Here is a 24,363-nt window from a genome sequence, read left to right on the forward strand (position 1 = left end):
CCCAAAGTGCTGGGATTACAGGTGTAAGCCACTGCACCTGGCCTACAATAATTTTAAAGACAAAAAAAAAAAAAAATGGTCCTATTATGGGTCCCAACAATAAACTCAAAAGCCTGTGAGAAATAGAGGTTCCGATTCGCTGTTTATGAATACTTGAGGTGCTATTATTCTGAAAGGCAAGTTCCCTTGAAATCTACAAAAAAAAAGTTTCTGTTAATTCTCAGATGGTTCTTGTTATAGTTTAACATTTCTGTTAAGTGGGTGCCTTGAATTACTTGTTATCCAAGTGCAGCAGCTGCTCCTTAACATTCATTGTTAAAGACAGTAACTGGCCGTCTTCTTCAACTTCTACTCTTCCTTGACCATTCTTGATAATTCTCTTTATTGTGATTTTTCTGCCATTAACCTTTTTAGTAGAAGTGTTATCGATTTGAAGTTGCCCATCCCACTACCAACAAATGATGTGGAAGAAAATGAAGTGAGGCCCCTGTGACCTAGTGACCCAAATGAAGTATTAATAAATCCTATATCAAAACAAGAAAATCCACTTCTAAAAGATGGAAATCCACTGAATGTGGAGAAAAACTACCCCGACCCTTGGCTTCTGCTTCCACGGGGACCCCTTTGATTCTGAAACAAGTCCTCGAAAGAGTTCTTCAAAGAAGTCAAATGAAAGTGGGTCCCTTCCACCAAAAAATTCCCTGAAGACATCATCTGGGTTACAGAATGTGAAGCCAAACTCAAAAGGACTGTCAAAACGACTTCCACCTCCTCCTCCACCATTTAATCCTTCTTTGCCATATTTGTCATAGACGTCCCGTTTTTTAGCATCTGACAACACCTCACACACCTCAGCTACTTGTTTGAATTTTCTCTCTGCTTTTTATTCTCAGGATTTTCATCTGGTTGCCACTTCAGTGCCAGTTTCTGGTGTGCCTTTTTAATATCCTCGGGTGAGGCCTCTCTCCACACTCCTAGAATTTCATAGTAATCCACCATGATTTTGTTTGTTTGAGACAGAGTCTCGTTCTGTCACCCAGGCTGGAGTGCAGTAGCACCATCTTGGCTCACTGCAACCTTGCATCTGGGGTTCAAGACATTCTCCTGTCTCAGCCTCCTGAGTAGCTGGGATTACAGGCCTGTGCCACTATGCCCAGCTAATTTTTATATTTTTGGTAGAGATGGGGTTTCAGCACGTTGGCCAGGCTGGTCTTGAACTCCTGACCTCAGGTGTTCCACTTGCCTCGACCTCCCAAAATGCTGGGATTATAGGCATGAGCCGCCATGCCCAGCCTAACCCATCATGCTTTAAGAGATTGCTGGAACAGGTCTGAGGATGGAGGTGGCTTACGGCAGATGGGAGGCAGGGGCAGCGGCCAGGATCTCCTCCTGGCTCTGGCACTGCTGCGCTGGTGGTGGTGACTACTTGTGCTTTCCTCTCAAGCCTAGTTTTTTTTTTTTTTTTAAATTATTTATTTTTTATTTTTTAAATTTTTTAAATTTTACTTTAAGTTCTGGGATACATGTGTAGAACGTGCAGGTTTGTTATATAGGTATACATGTGCCACAGTGGTTTACTGCACCTATCAACCTATGCTCTCCCTCCCCTTGTCCCTGACCCCCTGACAGGCCTCGGTGTGTGGTGTTCCCCTTCCTGTGTCCATGTGTTCTCATTGTTCAACTTCCACTTATGAGTGAGAACATGCAGTGTTTGGTTTTCTGTTCCTGCATTAGTTTGCTGAGAATGATGGCTTCCAGCTTCATCCATGTCCCTGCAAAGGACATTAGCTCATTCTTTTTAATGGCTGCATGGTATTACATGGCGTATATGTGCCACATTTTCTTTATCCAGTCTATAATTGATGGGTATTTGTGTTGGTTCCAAGTCTTTGCTATTGTAAATAGGGTTGCAATAAACATACATGTGCATGTGTCTTTATAGTAGAATGATTTATAATCCTTTAGGTATATACCCAGTAATGGGATTGCTGGGTCAAATGGTATTCTGGTTCTAGATCCTTGAGGAATCACCACACTGTCTTCCACAATGGTTGAACTAATTTACACTCCCACCAACAGTGTAAAAGCGTTCCTATTTCTCCACAGCCTCACCAGCATCTCTTGTTTCCTGACTTTTTAATGATCACCACTCTAACTGGCATGAGATGGTATCTCATTGTGGTTTTGATTTGTGTTTCTCTAATGACCAGTGATGATGAGCTTCTTTTCATATGTTTGTTGGCTGCATAAATGTCTTCTTTTGCAAAGTGTCTGTTCATATCCTTCACCCACTTTTTGATGGGGTTGTTTGTTTTTTTCTTGTAAATTTGTTTAAGTTCCTTGTAGATTCTGGATATTAGACCTTTGTCAGATGGGTAGCTTGCAAAAATTTTCTCCCATTCTGTAGGTTGCCTGTTCACTCTGATGATAGTTTTTTTGCTGTGCAGAAGCTCTTTAGTTTGATTAGATTCCATTTGTCAATGTCGGCTTTTTTTGCCATTGTTTTTGGTGTTTTCATCATGAAGTCTTTGCACATGCCTATGTCCCGAATGATATTGCCTAGGTTTTCTTCTAGGGTTTTTATGCTTTTGAGTTTTACATTTAAGTCTTTAATCCATCTTGAGTTAATTTTTGTATAAGGTGTAAGGAAGGGATCCAGTTTCAGTTTTCTGCATATGGCTAGCCAGTTTTCCCAGCACCATTTATTAAACAGGGAGTCCTTTCCCCATTGCTTTTTTTGTCAGGTTTGTCAAAGATCAGATGATTGTAGATGTGTGGTGTTATTTCTGAGGTCTCTGTTCTGTTCCATTGGTCTATGTATCTGTTTTGGTACCAGTACCATGCTGTTTTGGTTACTGTAGCCTTGTAGTATAGTTTGAAGTCAGGTACCGTGATGGCTCCAGCTTTGTTCTTTTTGCTTATGATTGTCTTGGCTATTCAGGCTCTTTTTTGGTTCCATATGAAATTTAAAGTAGCTTTTTCTAATTCTGTGAAGAAAGTCACTGGTAGCTTGATGGGAATAGCATTGAATCTATAAATTACTTTGGGCAGTATGGCCATTTTCACGATATTGATTCTTCCTATCCACGAGCATGGAATGTTTTTCCATTTGTTTGTGTCCTCTCTGATTTCCCTGAGCAATGGTTTGTAGTTCTTGAAGAGGTCCTTCATGTCCCTTGTAAATCATATTCCCACATATTTTATTGGCTTTGTAGCAATTGTGAATGGAAGTTCACTCATGATTTGGCTCTCTGCTTGTCTATCGTTGGTGTATAGGAATGCTTGTGATTTTTGCACATTGATTTTGTATCCTGAGAGTTTGCTGAAGTTGCTTATCAGCGTAAAGAGTTTTTGGGCTGAGCTGATGGGGTTTTCTAATATACAATCATATCGTCTGCAGTCAGAGACAAGCTGACTTCCTCTCTTCCTATTTGAACACCCTTTATTTCTTTCTCTTGCCTAATTGCCCTGGCCAGAACTTCCAATACTATGTTTAATAGGAGTGGAGAGAGAGGGCATCCTTGTCTTGTGCCAGTTTAAAGGGAATGATTTCAGCTTTTGCCCATTCATTATGATATTGGCTATGGGTTTGTCATAAATAGCTCTTATCATCTTCTCAAGCCTGGTTTTTAAACAATTTATTACTGCTGAATCTCAGCATGTTTCACAGATATGTCTTTCGTAATTCGTCTATTACACGCACCTGCTGACCTTAATATACTCTTGAGTACAACTGCTGTATTCTTGGGATTATTTCTTACCACCAAGAAGGAGCCTCTAGTCTTTCGCAACAATTTAAAGACACAAGTTAAATACCAGTCCCCATCCCTTGAGGAATTCATAGTACAGCACAGACACATAGGGTGCGAGTGAGGTGAATACATTCAAAACCAGCTCCACCACTTATGACCTAAGTGGTGCTGGGCAAGAAAAAGCATCTCTGTGACTCAATTTCCTCAGTGTAAAATGGTGATAATAATATCTACCTCACAGGTTGTTTGGAAGATTAAGTTAAATAATGTGTGGGAAGACCCCAATATGAATTCATCGCAGATACATTTTCTTTGTGCACTTGAGATTTAGTTTCTGTCGAGTTTGTGTGTTCGTGGTTATGACACCCCTAAAGGCTATTCACAGCAGGAGATGTGGGAGCTGACACTTAAGTCATTTCTTCCCCAGTTTATGACAAGGTTACCTGGTTTCCACTCAAACACAGATAAAGGTGCTTTCTCTTTTACATGCTACACCACATCAAACTTAGTATCGTGCAAAAGAGTTTTGCTTACACAGTCATAGAAAAGGAAATTTGCATCAGTTTGCTTGAACATTTTGGTTAGCCATACTTTACTCACATTCTGAAACTCAGTCATGTAATTCAGAGGGGTTTTTCTCTTCTTAGATGATTTGCAGTATATTTATCCAGGAATAATTGCTGAGATGCAAAGATGACAATTATAAGCATTTATACAAGTAAAAGTATTAGAATTTTAGTTCTACTTTAGACTTCCAAATAGGATGCACAATGAGTTGATAAGGCAATCTAGTGGTTCTTCACAGGTTTCTAATATTTAGGGTGTTTTCTTCAAGCTAAATTGCATTTATTGCCAATTCTTCCCTCTGCCATTGCAAAGAGGGTGATGTAGGGAGGAATTGTCAGGATAGCAAGAGGTTTAACTCCAGTAACAATTTACTGAAAATAACATCAAATATTTATTTCCACTGTAGTACCTACCCAATTTCAGATAATTTAGTGTACAAGATAAAACAAACACCATTAGTTGTTGCTAATCATTATTAAAAGAAAATAACGTGAGTTCTAAAAGCCTAAAAATACAAAGCTTTTTTTCTTTTCTTTTTCTTTTTTCTTTTTTTAATTTTGGAGAGTTGTATTAGCTAGGGTTCTCAATTGAAAATAATAGAAGCCCAACTCTAAGTAGCTAAGGAAGAAAGAAGGCTGTATTATAAAGTTTCTCATGGGTCATGAGTCATGAATATGATTGAACCTTATTAACAATTAGAGCAAGGGATTCTAATGCGTTCAGGGTTCTCATTTCATCTCTCCTCTGTCCTTTTCTGTGGATTGTTTATTATTCTTCTTATTCTGCATCTATGGGCCATCTTCCTTTCATTCTGGCCACATGGAGAGAAACAAGACTGACAGCTTCTGAACTTGCCACCTAACACTCTGTCACTGGAAGGAGTCTGTCTCTTTCGCAGGCCTAATTGCAAAATTCCTAGGGAAAGCCTTTGATTGGCCCAGCTTGGATCAGGTGTATACTTCACACCAATCAACTGCTGCTAGCTAATCAGAGTGATACTGAAGCAACATGTGGACAGGAGGAAAAGAGCAGGTCCTAGAAGATGAAAACTGGCAAGACAATAGATGACCGCTGTTACGGACAGAATTGTGTACCCCAGAATCCATATGTTGAAGCCTCAAGTCCCAATGTGACTGTATTTGGTGATAGGGCCTTAAGGGAAGTAACTAAGATAAGGGCGGGGACCTAATTCGATAGGATCAATGTCCTTATACAAAGAGAATGAGACAGCAGAAATATTTCTCTCTCCTTCTCTCTGCATGAGCCTAAGGGAAGGCTATATGACATGGTAAAGAAGATGGTCATCCACAAGCCAGAAAGAGAGGTCTCACCAGACACCAACCCTGCCAGCACCTTAAACTTAGACTCCTAGCCTCCAAAACTGTGAGAAAATAAATTTATATTGTTTAAGACAACCAGTCTGTGGTATTTTGTTATGGCAGCCTGAGCAGACTACTATAACCACCATAGGCATGTACTCCATCCATTCTCTGAAAAAATAATTTCTGATTACCTATTACATCCATTAGGATCAATTCAATTACAAATAGCAGAACCTGCAAGAACAGTGATATTAGAACATTACTCTCAGGTAAAAGAAGTTAAGGAAAGTGATCCAAGGCAGCTCCTCAAAATCATCAGAGATGTGGGCTTTTCTGTCTTCTGCTCACCGTACTCAGCACACAACTTCTATCTTCCAGGTCACCTTATTGTCTCAGATAGGGGCTGGAGCTCTAGATGTCATGCTCACTTCCCAGTCAGCAGGAAGGAGGAAGAGGGAGGAAAATATTCTCCATTTGTCTGTCACCGCTGTTTAATAAGACAGCTTGGAAATCCCTCTAACAGTTTCTGTGTATATCTCATTGGACAGAATTCAGTCACATGACCACACCTAGCTGCAAGGGAGGCTAGAAATGTATCTTTTTACTGAGAGAACTGCTATCATCAATGACATAGGGGTTCTGTTAGGAAGTAAGAATTTGAGAACGGAAGTTGAACAGACCATTAGCAGGCTCTGCCACAGTTACTATGAGCCAGACACTGTGGTAAATGCTGTATTAGTCCATTTTCACGCTGCTGATAAAGACATACCCAAGACTGGGCAATTTACAAAATAAAGAGATTTAATGGACTTACAGTTCCATATGGCTGGGGAGGCCTCACAGTCATGGTGGAAGGCAAGGAGGGGCAAGTCACATCTTACATGGATGGGGGCAGGCAACGAGAGAGAGCTCATGCAGGGAAAGTCCCATTTTTGAAACCATCAGATCTTGTGAGACTTATTATCATGAGAACCACATGGGAAAGACCTGCTCCATGATTCAATTACCTCCCACCAGGTTCCTCCCACAACACATGAGAATTCAAGATGAGATTTGGGTGGGGACACAGCCAAATCAATCAAATGCCAATTACAGCTTCATTCAGAAAATTAGCAGGCTAGAAAAAAACAAAATTTAATAGCATTTAAAACAATAATAAATAAAATTACCCCCTGTGGATTATCTCTAGCTAACTATATCAAGTAAAATCATCTGTGATTTATAATTGAAGTGACACATTATGCCAAACTTCCTACCAGCAGTTTATGATGATGATGATGATGATTATTAAGATATTTGGCTGGGCATATTGGCTCATGCCTGTAATCCTAGCACTTTGGGAGGCCAAGGTGGGCAGATTACTCGAGCCCTGGAGTTCAAGGTCAGTCTGGACAACATGTTGAAACCCCGTCTGTACAAAAAATTAGCCAGGCCTGGTGGCATGCGCCTGTAGTCCCAGCTGCTCAGGGGATACTGAGGCAGGAGGATTACCCGAGCTTGGGAAGTGGAGGAAGTCAAGGCTGCAGTGAGCCAAGATCGTGCCACTGCTCTCCAGCCTGGGCAGCAGAGTGAGACCCTATCTCAAAAAAAAAAAAGACATTTAATTAATATTCTGTAAGTTGATTGCACCTGTTTGTTTGCTCATTTTCTTTAACATGCTACACCCTTTGTCTGCCCCATTATCAGCCAGAGAGCTATCTAATTAGTGTGGTGGCTAAAAATATCTCCCCCCAGAGAAATGAAGGATAGTGTTTGCCCACTGAGGTGTTATTAACTCTGCCACATGAATCTATCTGAAGAAACAGTTTCAGTCAACAGCAAAGAAGACGGTTGAAAATGACTGTCATTTCAATGACTCCAATAACTATTGGAATGGTCCTAGAAAATAAAACAAAGCTACATAAATGAAAATAAAAACACATAATTTTACATTATGTCGTTGCTTTCTTGTCAATTATAGAGTGGCAGTTTAGAGAAAAACAACAATGGTGATGATAAAATAATGGAGTGTTGAGGAAGAGCCTCAGAAAACACATTGAAGTCTGAAAGCTCTTTGCCTTCGTGAAGTACTGTTTTCTGTCTTGTGAGAAGTAGATGGAATGAATAGATTGGGCCATTATCTATTGTTCATTCATTCAGTCAACAAATATTTATTGAGCACCTACTATGTGCCAGGCACTGTTCTAAGCATTAAAGGTTTATAGGGAACAGAGTAGACACAATTCCCGTCCTTCTGGATCTTACATTGTAGTGACTGACAGACAATGAACAAGATTAATGAGTAAGATGTGTAGTATGTTCAATTTTAGATGGTGGTGAGTGTTGTGAAGAAAAGCAAAGCAGAGGAGACTAGAATGCATGGGGGTGGAGGTTTGTTGTTTACATGGAGTGTCTGGGGAGGGCTGAATAGGAGGCAACAGGAATTCCGAGAGGTAGCGTGCTAGTGAACAATTCAGAAGGGAACAGCAGGAGCAAAGACCCTGGGGTGCTTACAACGTTTCCAGTGTCTGGAGCTGAGTGATTACAGTGGAGGATCCTGGGACAGAAGAGGTAAATCAGGTGGGGCCTCCTAGGTCATTGTAGTGACTCAGACTCCTGTCGTGTGTGGGATGGAAAGCCACTGACAGATTTGGAGCAGACAAGTGTGGTTGTAGCAGGATCATCTGGCTATGAAGACAGACCTTTGGGAGGCTTTTGTAATAACTAAGGCAAGAGATGACTGTAGTTTGAGCTAGGCAGTTGAGATGAGGTGGTAAGAAGCGATTCAATTTCTGAATATATTTTGAAGGTAGGATGGATAGGGTTTCCTGATGGAGTAGATGTGAGGAATGAAAGAAAAAAGTCAAGGAAGGCACCAAGATTTTTGGGCAACTAGAAAAATGGCAACACTATTTACTGAGATGGGACATCTGTGAGAAGAGAAAGCTTGGGTCTTAAATACCTTGATGATAGACAAATGAAGATGCTAGTAGACAGTTGAATCTGAAGTTGAGTCTTGAGTTCAAAATAGATGTTGGGTTAGCCTGTTCTTATAACATGTAGATTGTGTTTAAAGCCACAAGAATGGACAAGATCACCAAGGGAGAAACCAAGGCCTTCACTGTGGGGCCTTCAACATTTAGGTGGCAAAGAGACTAGAAGAAACCAGAGAAGTAGACTGAGAATGAGTGGTCAGAGTAAGAGGTCAGGGGTGTGTGGTGTTCTTGGTGGAAGAAGTGTTTCAAGGGGGAGAGAGTCAACTCAAATTTTCTCAAGCAAGGTACACCAAGATCAGTATCCCTGTCCCAGAAAGTAGGACAAGGAGAGAACATGAAACTCCAGTGATTGTCCAACATCACATACTTGGCATGTAGTAAATTTGAAATTCAAAAGCCCAGATTGTGGCTAGGCATGGTGGCTGACACCTGTAATCCCAGCACTTTGGGAGATCAAGGAAGGAGGATTGCATGAAGCTAGGAGGTCAAGACCAGCCTGGGCAACATAGCGAGATAACACCTCTACAAAAAACAAAAAAATCAGCCAGGCATGTTTTGTGCACCTATAGACATAGTTATTCAGGAGGCTGAGGCAAGAACATCACTTGAGCCCTAGAGTTCGAGGATGCAGTGAGCCATGATTGCACCACTGCACTCCAGCCTGGGCGACAGAGCAAGACCCTGCCTCTAAAACAAAACCAAACCCAAAATCCCCTCCGATTGTTTGACCTTAATCCAAGCTCTTAAAAGGAAAAAATAAAAGAAAGTTTAGTCTACCTATTTGTAATATCAGTTACATTTGTAGTTCCACATGCTTTTCTGATTTTTTTTCTAACTGAAGATTTCTACTTCTTAGTAAAACAAAAGCAACAAAATGGAAAAGACAATGTAAGAGTTTTAATAAGTGCCTCAAAAACTATCATTTCATTAAAGCAATGAAGATGGGTTGAATCTATTAATATCATTTATTGTGTTTGCAAAGTGCTTCTGTTTTTTTGTTCTTTGTTTTTCTTACATTAGAATTGCTTTTCTTCATTGCTCTGGGCTTCAGCAGCCTCCCTCCTGTTCTTCAAAGGGTTCTGCATGGGCTGCCTCTATTCAATCAAATGGAATCTCCAAAGTAACACATTGAATGGGATGTGCAACGAATACTAAAAAAAGAATGAATCTGCAAATACTTAGCAGCTGGCAGTTTCTTAAAATCCTAATCTCTTCATTTGGTGAAATACAAGTGATTTCCAATTTTAGCAACTAAGATAAAATAAATCTTCTATATTGAACCGCAAAGTAAAATAAATGCTAAACTTTGTTTAAATGTAGATAAGACTGGGTGCAGTAATCTCAGCACTTTGGGAGGCTGAGGTAGGAGGATTTCTTGAGTCTAAGAGTTTGAGACCGACCTGGGCAACATGGAGAAACCCCATCTCTACAAAAAATATATTTTAAAAATCTAGATAAGAAGAGATTTGCAATAAGTATCACAGCAACCGATATCAAATGAATATCAAATTTTGCATATTTACTATGAGATCCTGAACACTAAAATGAAAGATCAGGAGTATGACAGAAATTTAGGGTTGTGCTATTTAATAGTTGGACAAAAACACTTCTGCACTACCTAAGTGTGCATGCTTTTAGAGTTTTCTAGTCCTGTTTCCTCACCTCTTTTTCACTCTACTTAGTCCACTGACATTTTCTGCCTCTCCTCTCAGGTACCTAGTATTCCTATTCTCACTGTATCAAAATTCCCCCAGTGCCTACTTCATGCTAAGCACTCTGCCAGTGCTTTCTTCTTTTCTTTTTTTTCTTGACACAGGATCTTGCTCTGTTGCACAGGCTGAAGTGCAGTGACCCATCTCAGCTCACTGCAACCTCTGCCTCCCAGGCTGAAGCAGTCCCCCCACCTCAGCCTCCTGAGTAGCTGGGACTATAGGCACACACCACCACACCCGGCTAATTTTTTGAAGAGATTGGGTTTTGCCATGTTGCCCAGGCTGGTCTCAATGTACTGAGCTCAAGTGATCCACTGGCCTTGGCCTCCCATAATGCTGGGATTACAGGTGTGAGCCACCGTGACCAGCCTGCCAGTGTTTCCAAATATTATTTAATTTAATGTTCTCAACGAATGGCCAGAGGAAGATATTAATAGGATCTTTTTTAAGGAAAAGGAAACTGAATCCTCCTGGTTAAGGGTTTGCTGGAAACCACATAGCCAGGATCTGAGAAAGGTGGATTCTTTTTATTTATTTATTTTTGAGACAGAGTTTTGCTCTGTTGCATAGGCTGGAGTGCAATGATGCCATCTCGGCTCACTGCAAACTCTGCCTCCCCGGTTCAAACGATTCTCCTGCCTCATCCTCCCAAGTAGCTGGGATTACAGGCGTGTGCCTCCATGCCCAACTAATTTTTTGTATTTGTAGTAGAGACAGAGTTTCACCATGTTGGCCAGACTGCTCTCAAACTCCTCACCTCAGGTGATCTGCCCGCCTCAGCCCCACAAAGTACTGGGATTACAGGTGTGAGCTACCACATCCAGCCAGAAAGGTAGATTCTAATCTGATCTGTGTCTTCTAATGCCCACTGTTCTCCCATTGCTTAATATCACCATATGTTAGGCTGTTCTTGCATTGCTATAAAGAAATATCTAACCATCCTTTTCTTGGAGTTGCACTACTGTCTAATGAGTGCATAATGAGGGCAGTATTGCTAATGCCTATACAATGCACCTGCATCAACTAGAACTTCGCTTTAACTTGGTACAATTTTTGGAAAAATGAAAAACCTCTTTTCCATGAAATTGAAAAAAAATGTTTTTGAAAAGAAAAAAAAAAAGAAATACCTGAGGCTGGGTAATTTATAAAGAAAGGAGGTTTAATTGGCTCACAGTTCTGCAGGCTATACATGAAGCATGGCACTGGTAGCTGCTTTGCTTCTGGTGAAGCTTTGGGCTGCTTACAATCATGGTGGAAGGTGAAGCAGGAGCAGGCATCTCACGTAGGGAGAGCAGAAGAGAAGAGCAAGAGAGAGAGAAGGGAAAGGTGCCACACACTTTTAAACAACCAGCTCTCTTGAGAACTCACTTACTACAAAAGAGATGGTGCTAAGTCATTCCTGAGAGATCTGCCCCTGTGATCCAGTCACCTGTCACCAGGCCCCACCTCCATCCAATACTGGGGATTACAATTCAACATAAGATTAGATGGGGACAACATTCAGACTATATTACACCACTACATGTTCTAGCGTAAATACATATTTTACTAATGTTAAATCAAATGTATAATAGATCCTGTACTAGGCCCAACAGACAAAACCAAACTGGAGTCAGTCATGCTGAAGTTCCACACTAACCTGCTGAAACTAAGATCTTTATCTGACCTTTCAACAAATCTGGACACAGAGATAACAGCCAAATCCCTAAACAGGCAAGTTTTCGCCAGAATGATAAGAAAGTTCCTTAAATCAACCTCCTCTGCTCAGCTCATCAGAACACTCACTCTGTTTTATAGTATGAGGTGTTGCCCGATTCTAGAATTGCAAATAAAAGACAATTAAAATTTTTAAAAAATATTTTTTAAATTCTTTATTCTTTTTAATAGTGATAGGGTCTTACTATATTGCCCAGGCTGGCCTTGAATTCCCAAGCTCAAGCAATACTCCCACCTCAGCCTCCCAAAGTTTTGGGATTACAGGCGTGAGCCACAGCACCTGACCTCAGTTAAGATCTTTTTTTTTTTTTTGAGATGGAGTCTCGCTCTGTTGCCCAGGCTGGAGTGCAATGGTGCGATTTTGGCCTACTTCAACCTCCACCTCCTAGGTTCAAGCAATTCTCTTGCCTCAGCCTCCTGAGTAGCTGGGATTACAGGCACGTGCCACCATTCCCAGCTAATTTTTGTATTTTTAGTAGAGAAGGGGTTTCAGCATGTTGGCCAGGCTGGTCTCGAACTCCCGGCCTCAGGTGATCCACCTACCTTGACCTCCCAAAGTGCTGGAATTACAGGTGTGAGCCACAGCGCCCAGCCCCACATAAGATCTTTAAACTAAATTTGTTGTGATTTTGTCTTTTGACACTAAACATGATACCCAGTCTAGAAGTCATAAAAAAAAATGGCAACAGATTGACTGCATACAACTTTAAAACTTTTGTTTGGCAAAAGAGAACATGAAGATAAAAAAATAACACACAGGCTGGGAAAACGTATTTAGAACATATATAACAGAAAAGATTTATATTAAGCACTCCTGCAAATGACTAAGACTATAACCAACAACTCAGTAGAAAAATCACCAAAGAATATAACAAAGGTGAACCAAAAAACAAGAAATACAAAAAAGCAATAAACAAATAAAATATTCAACCTCATCTTCTAAAAAAATGCAAACAAGATATCCATCAGGTTGGCAAACATTTTACCTACTAATAATATTGGCAAACTCTTTTTAGAGAAATAATTGGTAATACTTACCAAAATCTAATTTTTTTTTTTTTGAGACAGGGTCTTGGTATATTGTGAAGCTGGTGTTGGACTCCTGGGCTCAAGCAGTCCTCCTACTTCAGCCTCCCAAGTAGCTGGGATCACAGGTGCACACCACCACACCTGGCTGCAAAATGTAAATGATTTTATCTTCCTTTCTTTCTCTTGACCCAGCAATTCCACGTTTAGGTATCTGTCCCCAACAACCCAACACACAAAATTCTTATATGTGTATAAACATATGTACAAGAGGAATTATTAAAGGAATAGGTATACTAGTGAAAAATTGGAAATAAACTAAATGTTCATTAATAGATTAGGTAAATACGTTATTGAAATTTATTCTATAGATTATTAGGGCAATTGTTTAAAAGAATAAGGTAAAGCTACATATAATGACATGTGAAGATTTCTGAGACATATTGTTAGGTTAAAAATAGCATGTCATAGAACAATATCATATTTTATCATTTAAATAAAAATACTGGGAAAAACCTCATAACTTGTTGAGAGTCATTACCTTTGATGATGGGGTAGGAGTGGGAAAAAGAGGGGTGAAAAGGAACTGCCACTTTTCACTCCATTTACACTGGTATTCCTTTGATTTTTAAAAAGTGTGTTTTCATGAATTACTGTGTAGTTTAGAAATAAAAATGCATTCCCTTTATTTTACTGTTGTATTCTTTCTCTCTTGCTCTCCTCTAATACAATTCTCAGGCAGGATGTGAACAAAAAGAAAACAGTAACGTTTATTGACTTCCGTATCTCACACTTGTGTTCCAGTGTTTGGCTATTTATGATTTCCTTCCTGTGCTCTGACAGTCTCTAATTTTAGGTATGACTTTATGGTTAGAAACAGCATTTTGTTTCGCTTGAATTTTTAAATCAACAATCTCAGGAGAAAGAGGTTATGCTTCGGTAACACTGTTGTTTAGGGTTTTTTTCCCCCGTCTCATAAAACTAGCCCAGAATGCTTTTACTACCCCAGACAAAAATGGACCATTTAAGTTCCTAATCTGTTGCTAAATGCTAATTATGAGAATTAGATAATAACTTGCATTCCTGAAAATAAGCATAATGGGAATGCATCTTCGGGAAATTGATGGGAATTCTGGATATAAAAGGTGCAGTGCAGTTATCTTAAGTTGAAAAGTGAAATTAGCAAAGTGGCTAAGAAAGCCTTAACATAAAACATTAATTGGGGTTTAATGATGTAATCTTAGCAGTGGGAAAGACACATAATAACATTCTATCAAACCTTTGTTAGACTTTCTTGTAATTTTGTCTTAACTATAGCATCGAACAAAGTTGTGTACAATTCATTTTATGAATCAGAATCCATTTTTTTATATTGTTTTCATTCTTTTACCCGAGAGAGATTCATAAGTTGTTTTTAATCACTTCTTTTATTTTAAACCAATAGTGTCTGCCATATGGGTAATATTTCCCATTAAAACATTATCTTCTATAACTGGTATAATTGCTTCATAAAGAGATAAACCACAGCATAATTCCACAGCCTTTGGGTTTATAAAATCTAATTATGTTCACAACACAGTATTTTATTCTTAGTGATCTTAAAAAGAACATAAACTTGAACAAAGCCCAGACATTTATGGTAAAGTAATTGGGAGAAGCAAGTTAATTATTGCAAATAGAACTGCCTCTACTAGCAGCCTCTGAGAGAAAGCCATTTTTGCAATCATTAATCTGAGTATAGGAAGGTTTGGTTCTAGTCCCCTGAGCCTGCGTTGACAGCCTGTGGCTGAAGTGCAGAGTAAGGTTCAGTCCTAAAGTACAGGCTTCTCAAGGTTGGTCCAGGGTCCCAGTCTCCTAAGTATAGAAGAGCAGAGCTCCTAGCCTCAGCTTTTCATGTTGCTTCAGAGGCAAGTGTGGAGAAGAGAGAGGGAGAGGCAGAGGGCACAGGTATGACCTCCAAGGTCTGTTTCAACAGGAGATTTGCTTTCATCCATTTTACATTTGAGGATTCTACAACAGATGGCTTTGCTTTTTTTTTTTTTTTTTTTTTGCAATGGAGTCTCGCTCTGTCGCCTAGGCTGGCGTGCAGTGGCACAATCTTGGCTCACTGCAACCTCCACCTCGTGGGTTCAAGTGATTCCCCTGCCTCAGTCTCCTCAGTAGCTGGGATTACAGGCAGGCACCGCCATGCCCAGATAATTTTTGTATTTTTAGTCGAGATTGGGTTGCACCATGTTGGCCAAGCTGGTCTCGAACTCCAGACCTCAAGTGATCTGCCCGCCTCAGCCTCCCAAAGTGTTGAAATTACAGGCGTGAGCCACTGTGCCTAGCCAACAGATTGCATTTGGAGAAAGAGAATCAATTGCTAAAATTTATCTTTGAAAACTTTTGCTCAATGCCATAGTCATGTGCTGTCTCTATGTCAAAGGGAGAATGACTAAATACATAAGAAATAGCCACTCAAGGGAACACACTGGAAGGCCAAACAGCAACCCACATTACCTGAGAACCACACCTTAAAAACTCATAAGCCTCTCTTCAATACTATTTATAACTAAAAAGAAATCCTAATTTTAGTCTGGGTGTAGTGGTTCATGCCTATAATTCCCAGTACTTTAAGAGGCCAAGATGGAAGGATTGCTTGAGCCCAAGAGTTTGAGTCCAGACCCGGTGAGACTCTGTCTCTACAAAAAATTTAAAATATAGCTGGGTATGGTGATGTGCACTTGCTACTCAGGAGGCTGGGATAGGAGAATCGCTTGGACCTGGGAGATTGAGGCTGTGGTGAGCTGTGATTGTGCACCAGCCTGGGTGACAGAGCAATACCCTGTTAAAAAAAAAAAAAGGAAAGAAATTCCAATTACACACACACACACACACATACACATACCTGCACACATACCAAGCAAACACCCCTAAACTGTACTTGACTTGCACCTCCTCCTGTGGTTTTTATGTAAGAAAAGGGAGGGAGAGGGAGAGAAAGATACTAGAGCAGGAGGAAACGATATTCCTTAATCAGCATTAGTGTTGTCCAGAACTATGACACTCCATTTTGCTTCAGCATTCCTAAGTATCAACCTGCCTTTCTTTGTGTTTCTCTTCCCTTCCTCCCTCTGATTGATACCTTGAGAGGCTTTTTCTGTCTTTTTCCTTCCTCTTTACCCATACCAAGAAGCAGGACATGCCCCTTTAGGAATCAGCGACTTAAAAGATTGTGAGACTCAGAGAAAGAAAGTTAATAATAGACACAAGAGCTAGATAGAAGGATGAAAAGGTATGCACTTGTCCTCAGAATCTGCAGAAAATTCTGGCTTAAGAAGGTAAAGATGGGAGGTGGGGTGTGGTCAGGGTGAGAGGTAATCAATGTCAAGTTGTACAGGAGGGAAAGAAGTAAAGACATTAGCCACTCAAGACTTTCTCTATAGAAGGATTTGTCAGTGGCAAGCTGGCTCTTACCTGAGACTCAGATGAACATCAGTATCACTTCCTGGGAGTGGTCTTTCCTGACCACCCAGTGTAAAGTGGCCACCGAGTTGCTATCCACCACATTATCCCATTTTACCTCTCTAGACAGCACTTATTATCTGACATTTTCCTTTATTTTTTTCTGTCTCTCTCCACCCCCTACCTCTGGCCTCTTCCCCACTAAAATGTAAGCTCCTTGGGGGCAATGACTTGTCCTAATTTACTGTCTGTCTCTTTCCCCTAGGATATAAGCCCCAAGCCTGCAGGGATTGACTGGTTTTGTTAAATCCATATCCTTCAAATGGCCTTGCACATATAACAGTAAGGGCATTCAATAGTTCAATGAATCCTTCTTGAATACAAGAAGTATAGAAAGAAACCCTTTCTCCCCTGCGAAGGTTGCATTGTGATAAAGCAGCTTGAATTTTTCCCCTGAGTTGGGACAAAGGCAGGTACATTGCTCCCATTGCAGGTATGTCTCAATTTCTAGTCCATTGGGACCAACAAGGGCTAATGGCAAAGATAAAATCAGAAGTGTCTCCTTTGTGCTGAATAGTGATGTGGGTAAGACACCCCAGAATGAGAAAGCGGCTTCCTTCCCACTCTAGGGGGCGAAAAGGAGGCACTCGCTGCAGTGGAAACATTTGCAGAAGATCAAACAATGCTGTAATCCTTTAAGCTTGATAAAAGCTTTTTTCATGTGTAATAGATTACAATTATGGTGAAACGTACTATAAAAATATTCTTCACATGTTACCAGATGTCTTCATCAGGTTTGCAAACATCAAAGATTTATCTTAGTCTTTTGTTATTTCAATCTCAAATGCTACCTCCTTCTTGGCTTCTTTATGATTCTCCTTTTGCAAAAGAATCAAGTAAAGGCATACGGCAATTTACAAGTCAAGATATTTAAGATTAGCGTTTCATTAGTGATTTAAAATATATTCCTTTCAGAATATGAAAAGTACAAAAAATATATACATATTTTAGGATAAACAGAATAGAGTTTATCTGGGGGATAACTATTCTTTTTTTTTTTTTTACACTATGTAAAAGTATCAGGGGATACTTTTTTTTACACTATGAATAGCAATACCCTTTTGGAGCAAAATGGCCTTAGTAAATGATAAAAAGTAAAATAAAGAGGATTGTCAGTGCAAAAAAAAAAAAGATAAATTTCTGATGAATTACTTACATGCTGGACATTAAGTAGTCTTGAGTGACCATATGATTTATTATCCAAATAAGGGATGCTTCTGAGAGTGAATAAGGGCAGTTACTGGTCATAATTAACAATGGGACAATGGACAGAAACCAGGGCAAACTGGGATATACAGTCAACCTCATTTCAGGGATACTTAATGACCATAAAATTGCTTTTAGATTTTTATAAAAAAAAAAAAAAGTAAAACAAAATAGCCTGCTCTTTTGCTAAAGACGTAGTAAGCAATGAGTCTTTTTAAAATTAACTGCTTGATTTTTCATAATAAAATTAAATGACTAAATATGAGTATAAATTCACAACTGTTGGAGGAGAAAAAGAAATTCAGTGGGTAATCTACCTATTTTAATGAATGAATGAATGAATATTTATTTATTTTTTAGAGATGGGGTCTCGCTCTGGCACATGATCATCGATCATAGCGCACTGCAGTGTCTAACTCTTGGGCTCAAGTGTTCCTTCTGCCTCAGCCTCCTGAGTAGCTAGGACTATAGGCATGAATTTACATGCCCTGCTCTACCCTATTTTAAACTGTTCTGATCATTCGAAAAGGTTGTCCTTGCCCATAAATATTAATCACAATAGTCTGCTGGGTAACATTTCTCAGCTTAAAATATGCATTTCACTTTCAAAGATCAACCACTTTTCCATATTGACCTCATTGGTAGATAGATTTAATCTCCTACCCCAGTCCTTATGGATTGTGGCCACAAGGAACACTGCTTGGGAGGCTTCTGAGGCCACTTGCACAGCTCAGCAGAAAGGCCTGTTCTGATTGGCTGGTGATATCTGCAGGAGACATGGGATATGGGGCAATGGTAGGTTCAGCAAGTATTTGCCATCAAAACAGGTACTGAACATATACCTGTTTTAACAATAATTTTCTAACGTATATCTGGTTTGTAACCAAAAAATTACATCTTGCTGATTCTGCATCTGTTACCTCTCATAGATTCTACTATAGTGTAAATAATATCCCAACTATGCCACAGGAAAACAAGGCCATCACTCTTGACTTAAGTGAAGACAGCAACTCATGATTCCACACATTATTGTTTCACAGCTCTGTTAGTCCCAAATCACACTAAGATCAAATCCCTAATACCTGAATGGAGAGTAGGGGAAAAAAATAATATAGCAAACGCCTAACTTCTCTTCTGTTTCTATTCTTCACTTACTTTGTCATTTGGGGCTATATTTTTATCTACTCAAGAGAATTTTAAGTGATAAAATGAAAATTAAACTTGCCTCTCCCTTTGCAAGCAAATATTAGTTATTCTTTTTTTTTTTTTTTTTTTTTTGAGACGGGGTTTTGCTCTTGTTGCCCAGGCTGGAGTGCAGTGGCACAATCTCAGCTCAATGCAACCTCTGCCTTCCTGGTTCAAGTGATTCTCCTGCCTCAGCCTCCCAAGTAGCTGGGATTACAAACACCTGCCACCATGCCCAGCTAATTTTTGTAATTTTAGTAGAGACAGGGTTTCAGCATGTTGGCCAGGCTGGACTCGAGCTCCTGCAGGTGATCCACCTACCTCAGCCTACCAAAGTGCTGGGATTACAAGCATGAGCCACCACGCCTGGCCTAATGATTCTATTTTAAAGGAAAATTTTCAGCATTTATTTTACTACCAGGTATTTTGCATTATTTACCCTTTCTGTACACAATAGAGAGCTGTTTTGCATCTTTCAATGAGGGAAAATAAAGAGGAAATAGTTGACTCTTTATAAAAAATATATGAGGCGTCCAAATAATGCTGTTTTTGTGCTTGTATGTGTGACCATGAGGCATGTTCCACCTTCGGAACCTTAATTCTCTAATTTTAAGAAATCAGGCAGAAGAATGGCTAAAATTAAAAGGGCGTGGAGCTCCTGGGAATTCTTACATGGGGATGGTAGGAGCACAGAAATGTCACTACTCTGGAAGCAAGATTGGTAGAACTGAAACATATGCTTATCATATGGCCCAGCAATCCCCTACCTAGGTATTCATCCAAGGAAAATGAAAACATGTGTCCACATGAAGATTTGTATGTGAATACGTTTTTTTCAAAAAGAGGCAGAATTCAATTTCTATTGCAGGGAAAACCCAAGTTCAGACTGCAAGGCAGCTTTCTCATATTGATTTTGACCACACGGCTCTACTTTTCCAAGAGTGAAATCCTATTGAAGTGGCTTTCCAAAATATTTTGTGGAAAATAAGTATTAATAGATGGCAACTCCTCATTCACGATCCCCAAACAGGAGACAAATTCATCAGGAAGCAGGGTCTGTTCTGGAATAGTTTCATTGGGTGAATCGTTTTCCAAAAGCATGGTGGTTTCCTCCTCTACTGAGTTTTGTATGTCAGGAGAACTGCATTCTCCTTGATTTAATATGAGGCTTAATTCTCCAAGAAATAGTGTGTTGCTTAGTGAATTCACACTTGAAACAGAAAAAGCAAAATTAGGATGCTTTTGTAACCTGGGATTATTTCCTGAGTCTAAGGAATCAACTGGTGATTTAAGTGTTAAGGAAGTAATTTCATTATTATTGCTGAGATGGCTTCCTCCAGGCAGAAAATTTGAAATTTGGGGTTTATATCCAGTGTTGAGATCAGGAATATATACAACTGTAGTATTGTCGAATAGCGAGTTTTGTAGGTAGTCTCTTGTCTCCAGGGGTCCGGTATTCTCCTTCTTGTAGTCTGTAGGCTTGTGTTCTGGGATAAAGATTTCTTTTATCTCTGTAATCATGGGATCAACATATAGGACCTGCTCACTGGAATTATTATTCATAAGTTCACTATTTTCCTAGGAAAAAAAGACATCATTTTATTTTACAAAAGACATTTAAAAGAACCAACTGGATAATTGAATGAGGATTGGAATTTTGCTTTCTTTCAACTTTCCTTTCTCCCTCCATTTTCTCATATTGTTTATCTTCCCATATGATTTCCTCCTTTTGTCTTTTGTTATCCTGCTTGCTTCCAAATCTTTATTAAATTTGCATGAGAAGACTGAAGAAAAGGAATAGTAAAAATAATCCACTTCTTAAGCACATTTCTCGGTTTAAAAGTTTTAAAGAGAAAAATTGAGTCTTACATATTAACTTATTACTTATTACTTAATTTTAGGGCCTTTTAAAAGTTGGTCTTCTGAGGCAAGAATATTAATATTAATATTTCTTGTTACAAGAAAATACTTTGTTGCTTAAATAAAAAAAGACTGGGGAGAATCCTATTTTGCTCACATACTGAGAATGAGTGTGTGACAAATGCTTGGTGTTGAGGTTCTAAAGGTGGATAAGGCCTGTAATCCCAGCACTTTGAGGCCAAGGCAGGCAGATCACTTGAGATCAGGAGTTCGAGACCAGCCTGGCCAACATGGTGAAACCCCGTGTCTACTAAAAATACAAAAATTAGCCAGGCATAGTAGTGCAAGCCTGTAATCCCAGCTACTCAGGAGGCTGAGGCAGGAGAATTGGTTGAGCCCGGGAGGCGGAGGTTGCAGTGAGCTGAGATCATGCCACTGCACTCTAGCCTGGGTGACAGAGCAAGACTCTGTCTCAAAACAAAAAACAGCAAATAAATAAATAAATAAATCTACTCACAATTCAGACATGTTCGTGATGATCAAGAGGGTGGGTGAAGGTTTTAGCCTGATGACTTTTCTGGGCAATAAATGGACTTCAGGCCTTCCAGCAGATGGCTGGCCTTCCTGGGCAAACTGTCACCCAACACAATTATAATATTATAGCCCCCTGTTATGGACTGAACATTTGTGTGCCCTCTCCCCAGCCCCCCTCACGTTGAAGCCAATGTGATGTTATTTGAAAGTGGAGCCTTTGGGTGGTAATTAGGTCATGAGGGTGGAGCCTTCATGAATGGGATTAGTGAAGAAGAGACAGGAAAGAGATGATCTCTCCCTCTGCCATGTGAGAGCCCTCGCTAGCAAGTGAATTGACTGGCTCCTTGATCATGGACTTCCCAGCCTCCAGCACTGTGACAAATCAATGTTTGTTGTTTAAGCCACCCAAGCAGACTAAGCATTCCTTAGTCTCTTGGGCAGAAAACAAAACCTTATCTGAGGGAAGCCCTAAGGTTTGCCTCTAATTCCAGGAGCCCAGAATAGGAAAGGAGTTTAGCAAAGAGGGAGATCTTGAATAAACAGACATGAAGTGTCATTCCAATTTTCTTCAGCCCCAGCCTCCTTAGGGATCTTGCCAGGTTTGGGCAAGAACAGCACATTGGGTATTGCTTCATCAAAAATCTTGACATAAGGAGTGGCTGGAGTAAAGCTGGAATGGTGAGTGGATCAGATCACAGAAGTCTTGTGTTACAGAACTCAGACTCTATTCCATTGACCAGTTGTTTTCAAACTTTGAAAAAGTATTTTATTTTTAGCCTAGAAACCCTTTGTTCAGATGACATGAAGTTGAGGAAAGAGTTAGCTAATAGGCTTACCAGAGCTTGAAACAGAGCCATTTCTATTTGTTTTACAAACACCTCATCTTCTTACCCAACATGCTGTTCTAACCCCCAGGGGTCCCCCTGACTTTGAATTCCCTCTGCTTCTCCCGAGCAGCTCCTCTCCTTTCAGTGTTCCCTCTCCACTCCCATCACATGTTTGGGCTCGTTTCTATCATTGCACTTACATCACTGCATTGCGAGGCTTGGATGATGTGTCTGTCCCTTGGACTGGGTTTTGAGCCCCTTGACAGCCAAGCCCGAGGGCCAGGGGTTATCAGGAACACACATAACTTGTTCCTTCCCTCCTTTATAATCAGTGATGTCCCTGTACCCTCAGGGGCTTCCTGGTGTGTGGCCTTCTCTTTGCCAGAATGGAAACCTAGCCCACCCCTGTGACACTATTGTTCACAGTTCTCTCATATTGCTTTTCTCAAATTCCACTGGGTTTAAAGAGTAAAATGATGCCCTTCTTGGGCTCCACCTGGCTCTCCATCTCATGTGAAACAGAAGCCCTTTGAGTCTTTGAGGCTTATTTCATTGAGCTTTTCTTCCCTACTCCCTTTGTTCCTGAAGACATCTACCAATTGTTTGGTCACCAGGTGACTCGTGCCCAAGGCCCACAATCTTCCACTTCACTTTTCTCTTTTGAACAAGTTTGTTTCTTTATTTCTTCTCTGTTTTCTTTCCCCCAACTCTATTGTCTTATCTCTTTTAAGTATGGTTTGAAACAGGTACAATTTTGTTTTTATACGTCTATATAATTATGTTAATATGTGTGCACATTTATTTATTTGAATGGAAATTCTATTCTAATTATTAGACTGCACTCTTGGTCTCAATTGCCACTCAGTTTTTGTTGGATAATGTTAGGTTACCTGTAGCATTTTCACAACATTGCTGTTTTTCATATTAGGAATATCTTCATAAAGCCACTTTGGTATTAACAATAAGATCCTTCTTTTAATCCTAAAAAACAAAAATGACACGTTTGAAGAAGCAGGCAATCATATAGGAGATTAGGAAGTCAACTAGAATAAAATGTATGTTAAAAATCAAATTGCCTAGGTCGGGCACAGTGGCTCATGCCTGTAATCCCAGCACTTTTGGAGGCTGAGGTGGGAGGATTGCTTGAGTCCAGGAGTTCGAGACCAGCCTGGGAAACATAGCAAGACTCTGTCTCTACAGAATATTAAAAAATTAGCTGGGTGTGGTGGTGCATGCCTGTGGTCCCAGCTACTTGAGAGGCTGAGGTGGAAAGATCGCTTGAGCCTGGGAGGTCAAGGCTGTAGTGAGCTATGAACGTGCCACTGCACTCACTCTGGGCAACAGAGTGAGACCCTGACTCAAAAAAAAATTAATTAAAAAAATCAAACTTCCTGATGCAGAAGCTAAAGTTTTCATCTCTTACTTAATGAAAATTAAGTGGGAAATTGTGTCATTATCTTTTCAGATTTTCCTCTCATCTCTATTGCTCTGCTTCTTTTCAATGAGCAGAAACATTTCAAAACACTCACACTAGATTCAAGATAAGTGGGAGAACCACCCTAGCAGTGAAACCATACACATGTAAAATAGAGCAAACTGTTATAACCAGAAGATTCCCATGTGGGAAAGTTTGAAAAACTTAAGGGATATTTTGTAGAACTTTCTAAGGTGACCATAACTACCGAATATTTAAAAAGAGAATGTTATGTAATAAAGCCCTAAAATTTAAGCTGTTCTGATTCTAGATTTTGTAATTATTTCAAATAGGGTTGTAATGATGGTTACAGCTCCAAACTTTCTTGATGTGGATGGAGAAGGAGGCTGGGGAACATGTCTTGCAGTTGTGTGGCATAGTGAGAACTGGTTTCTACCTAGACTGTGTGCTTATATTAAGGATCAGTGGGGTGGGGCTTTGGAAAGAAAAGGTACAAGTCATAAACATCCCACTTTTTCCCCCAAGCTATCTATTAGCACTGCCATTGTGTTTAAAAACACTCTCTGCATTGATAGTACAAATTGGTTTGGGCAAAAAGGTTGTACCAAGAACTTAGAAGAGACTAAGCTGATCTCAGACACCTTTTTACATATTAACAACGGATCTGTTAGCAACAGATCAGACTTATTTGTTTAAATTGGTTCTCTAAGGACCTGTACTAAATAACAACCAAAATGGC

At 39.9% G+C, this 24,363-nt stretch overlaps 1 protein-coding gene, 1 non-coding gene and 1 pseudogene across 4 annotated transcripts in view; 1 reads left to right on the forward strand and 2 right to left on the reverse strand.

The window, feature by feature from the left end:
* Positions 1-271: 271 nt before the first annotated feature.
* Positions 272-999, reverse strand: LOC100458600 (dnaJ homolog subfamily B member 6-like; annotated as a pseudogene).
* A 10,264-nt stretch (positions 1,000-11,263) lies between these two features.
* LOC112131457 (U4atac minor spliceosomal RNA) lies at positions 11,264-11,389 on the forward strand. Its single transcript, XR_002913525.2, has one exon. It is a non-coding gene; the product is annotated as a U4atac minor spliceosomal RNA (small nuclear RNA).
* A 1,716-nt stretch (positions 11,390-13,105) lies between these two features.
* IL23R (interleukin 23 receptor) overlaps positions 13,106-24,363 on the reverse strand; it is a 123,925-nt gene continuing 112,667 nt past the window's right edge. Inside the window, exons 10-12 of one of the 3 annotated variants that reach the window (XR_008514362.1) lie at positions 23,080-23,170; positions 18,447-18,549; positions 13,106-13,218 (exon numbers count right to left, since the gene is read on the reverse strand). Coding sequence is in view for 1 of the 3 variants with exons in the window: in XM_002810718.5 (XP_002810764.1) it covers positions 19,896-20,546; positions 23,080-23,170 (742 nt within the window). In the remaining 2 variants the exon portion in view is untranslated. Of the gene's footprint in view, positions 13,285-18,446; positions 18,550-19,062; positions 20,547-23,079; positions 23,171-24,363 lie in introns of those variants that run through there. The other 2 variants (XR_008514361.1, XM_002810718.5) reach the window with 2 other exon arrangements.

Source organism: Pongo abelii, chromosome 1 (genome assembly GCF_028885655.2).
Source record: "Pongo abelii isolate AG06213 chromosome 1, NHGRI_mPonAbe1-v2.0_pri, whole genome shotgun sequence".
NCBI lineage: Eukaryota > Metazoa > Chordata > Mammalia > Primates > Hominidae > Pongo > Pongo abelii.